This window comes from Apis dorsata, unplaced genomic scaffold (assembly GCF_000469605.1).
Source record: "Apis dorsata unplaced genomic scaffold, Apis dorsata 1.3 scaffold_44, whole genome shotgun sequence".
Lineage (NCBI taxonomy): Eukaryota > Metazoa > Arthropoda > Insecta > Hymenoptera > Apidae > Apis > Apis dorsata.
The window spans coordinates 976,399-980,397 of NW_006263346.1; the positions used below are offsets into that span (position 1 = coordinate 976,399).

At 22.5% G+C, this 3,999-nt stretch overlaps 2 protein-coding genes across 4 annotated transcripts in view; one reads left to right on the forward strand and one right to left on the reverse strand.

The window, feature by feature from the left end:
• LOC102677827 (maltase A2-like) overlaps window positions 1–1,789 on the reverse strand; it is a 12,948-nt gene extending 11,159 nt beyond the window's left edge. The window contains exons 1-2 of one of the 3 annotated variants that reach the window (XM_006608724.2): window positions 1,553–1,789; window positions 1,342–1,390 (exon numbers count right to left, since the gene is read on the reverse strand). In XM_006608724.2, the coding sequence (XP_006608787.1) occupies window positions 1,342–1,390; window positions 1,553–1,774 (271 nt within the window). In that variant the 5' untranslated portion in view covers window positions 1,775–1,789. The remainder of the gene's footprint in view (window positions 1–1,341; window positions 1,391–1,552) is intronic. The other 2 variants (XM_031514501.1, XM_006608725.2) reach the window with 2 other exon arrangements.
• Window positions 1,790–3,028: 1,239 nt separating this feature from the next.
• The window catches only part of LOC102677684 (thioredoxin-2-like), a 4,812-nt gene continuing 3,841 nt past the window's right edge, over window positions 3,029–3,999 (forward strand). The window contains exon 1 of the mRNA XM_031514532.1: window positions 3,029–3,044. The gene's annotated coding sequence lies outside the window, so the exon portion shown is untranslated. The remainder of the gene's footprint in view (window positions 3,045–3,999) is intronic.

The following is a 3,999-nucleotide window of genomic DNA, read 5'->3' on the forward strand; positions in this document are numbered from 1 at the left end:
TAACTTTCTTTTTTATAGTTTAACTTTTTTTTTTAATTTTATTCTTCACGGTTTTATCTCTATTTGAATTTTTTCCTTATTGAATATCCGTATTAAGACCAGAATAAAATAAGTATATAAGAAGATTGGAAACAAAAAAATAGCCACGTGGCATTATTATTTGCCCGACTGCATTTAATGAGCGAAATTATGACTGAACGTTCTCTGCTGAAATACGATCTTATGGATGTATTCATGAGAATGGCGTATGAGTTGCACACAGGTTAGTATATGTCATATAATACGTTCGAACAAAACGCAATCCAAACGGTCGTTATATTTACGAACTGTAAGCCGATTGTAAGTACGACGACGACTATTGATCGAAAAATTCTATGAACTATGCGTTTGGCCAAGCTACGATTTTCTCCCCTAATCCATTAAACAGGATCGTTGAAAAGGGCTGTCCAAATGATTCTTAGGATTCGTCATTGTTTCGTTCCCGCGTTATCCGAATGGACAATTCGTTATTACGTCACATCTCAACGATGCATTAGATCAGGTTAGATCACCAAGAAAAAATTTATGGTTATGCTTATATTATTATACGATTGAATATATATATATAAACTCGATATTAAATGCACAAATTAACTATAATTGAATAATTTTATGAAATATATATATGTTTAAGAATGTAAGAACAAATATTTAGAAATTTTTGATGAATTGAAGAAATTGAGGAAAAATATGTGCACATGTCTCAATTATCACTTTTGTGCGTATATAAATATATAGTAAATAAAAATATATGAAAAAAATCTATTAAAACAAGATGCAATTAATTGTATAATATATTCAAACAATATATTAATTCAAACATTTATGTTTTTGAATAAAAAGAATAAATAACAGAATTTTCGATAGCAATTTGAAACGAATATACTAATTGTAAAATAAACATTTATATACACATATATTTACATTTGTTTTGTAAATAAATTATTATTACAAATAAATTCTAATATTAATTAGAATTTAATAAATCTCAAAAAACTTCTTATAGTAGTTATATTGTTACATAAATAATATGATAATTAAAAAAACAAAAAGAAAAAATGAATATGTAAATTTCAATGAAATATTATCATTTATATTTATCATTTAGAAATGATTACAGTTAAGTTTAGAAAGTTTAGAAAAGAAAAAAAATTATTATATTACTACACATATTTTATATCATAACGATATTTGCCATAATGAGATCATTTAAAATGTATCATTAAGTTAATGATTAATTTTACATTAATCATCAACTAATATTGAATTAAAAATTATAATTTAATCGAAACAATAGCTTACCTATAATTCGGTTGATTATCACGTGACAAAGACGACATCGGCAGAAAACCTAAAACACATAGGTATAAGAACCGTTCTCAAGAAAGCTTAACCCCTAAAAAAATCACAAAACTAACAAAAGATTTTCTTTAAAACAATTATATCTTAATTTATTTGTTTCGTCACAACTATTCACTTTTCTATGTTGTGATTTCCGTCGTAAAGAACCTACCAATAAAACAACAATAACAATAAAATCACTATCGAGGACAATATTTGTGCTTTTGAATGTTGAAGACCATCTTGCAGTCTCCAGCCGTAAGAGAATCGCGTACCTTCGCGTATTATATTTAGCAACTCCGTTTCGTTCCGTTTTATCCCGTCGTGTCTCGCCTTTCTGATCGAGACGTTCGCGCCCTCCTCGAGTCTGCGCGCTTGCGATGTAATCCATCATATCAACTGTGACGATTAGAAGCTCAATAACCTTGATAATCCTAATTATATCGATATTAATAATAATAATTATTATTATAAGATTATTTCAAAGTATTAATTTAAAAAGCAAACATCGCTTAAAATGTTAAAAACAATCTTTTGAAATATTATATCATCATAAAAAGTTAAACTATAAACTAAGCTATAAAAACCATGCTATTATATATATAAATTACTCCAAATTAATCATAATTATTGCAATATTATACATATATATTGTAATAATCGTATTAACATTTCTTTTTATAGCCCCTTTCAGGATGTTAACATTCATTCACATGTGTTGAATGCTTAATATGATGGTAATATCATATTTGATAATATCGATTGAATTTCATTTATGATGGCAGCACAAACAATATACAAAATAGATAATAATATAATGATTAAAAATGAAATTAAATTTCAATAACAAAAATATATATTTATATATGTTTTACAAATTTTTCATTTTATTATATATATTTTATTTTAATTATAAGAATACTTCTATTAAGTAAGAATTAAAAATAAACTTTTATTTTAACAAAATATAAAATAACATAATATAGAAGAAAACTAAAGATAAAAACTATTGAATTGACTATCAGTTCTATTTTTTAAATAAATTTTTTCAAAAGTAAAATAAAATAGAATAAAAATTGAATATTAGCGCTATCTTTCAAATGCAGCAATTTTTCTAAAAATACTTAAGAAATGGCGTTGATACTCAATTCTTATTCTACTTTATTCTCTTGTCTTTGAAGAGATATCTGTGATATTTAAAAGATGGCACTGGTAGTTAATTTTTACTCTATTTCTATTTCTATCCTTTTTCTATGATATATTCTCTTTGTCTATTTTATTTCATTTGCGACACTCTAGAGATGGCGTTGATTTAGTAATTTTTACTCTATCTCTGTCTTTTTTCCACATTTTGATTTTATTTATATTTGCAAAATATATGTATTCATAACACCAATATCTTATTAATTATATTATTCTTAATACAATATAATTTAATATGTATAAAGCATTTTAATGAATTTTATGAAAGAATATACTAAAGAATTTATTTTTAAAATGTTAATTGACTCTAAATTCTTGACTCTGCCAATTTTAGTGATTAAATATAATTTCTGCACTCACCACTTTATTTTAAGTCGTAAACTATAGAGGGCACACAAAGCAATCTAATTTTTTACTCGATTGATATTTCAGAACATTGAACACAAGTTGAGATATAAGATGTAAGTTTTACCATTCATTTATTATATTTCTTGTCAATGATAATCTTTATGTGATTTTATGTTTTATCATTTTCCTTATATTATTCTATTATTATTTTTTATTATTTCTGCATTAGATTAATAATATTGCAAAAAATATGGAAAAAAATTACATGTCACGTGTACATCTTTTGTACAACCTTCTTTTTGCCAAAAAATGGAAAAAAATAAAAAGTGTTCTATTTTAAATTAATTTAAATTATATTTTACAATCTCTTAAATTTGTATCTCATCTGTAAATTTTATTTTATAATATACATTCTTATTTCTGATATAAAAGCACATAATTACATAAATTTACATTTATATTTTTTAATTTCTTGGTATTATAATCTAATTCTAGACTAAATTCACGACTAAATCGATAATATAATATACTAAAGTGATAATGAAACTTGATAAAGCTTAATAAAGTACTCACATGGTATCTATACTTTTGTTTTTGTAAAACTATATACTTCTATATAGTTCTATATACTTCTATATATTTTTTATAAAATATTTAATTCAATATTATAAAAATATATTTGCATATTAAATAATTTATAATTTTTTGAACAAAAAAATTAAATGATATTATTAAATTCATTATTATTATTTATTATTTTTGAGTAAATTATTTATATATTTCATAATAGTTATTGTTATTATAGTCACAAAAATAATAATAATAATGTTTTGTATGAATTATTATAAACAAAAGAACACTGATATATAATGTTTAATTGATATTTATATTATTTTTTTAATTATTATATTTATTTAAATATATTTAAATTCTTAAATAATCCATTATAAATTTACTTTTAATATTGTGATAACAAACTTATCTTTAATTTTGTTATGTTTATTTTGTTAATTTTTGTTAAAATATAAATTATATAGAATTTGCTATAGTATTGTATATAAATCTTTA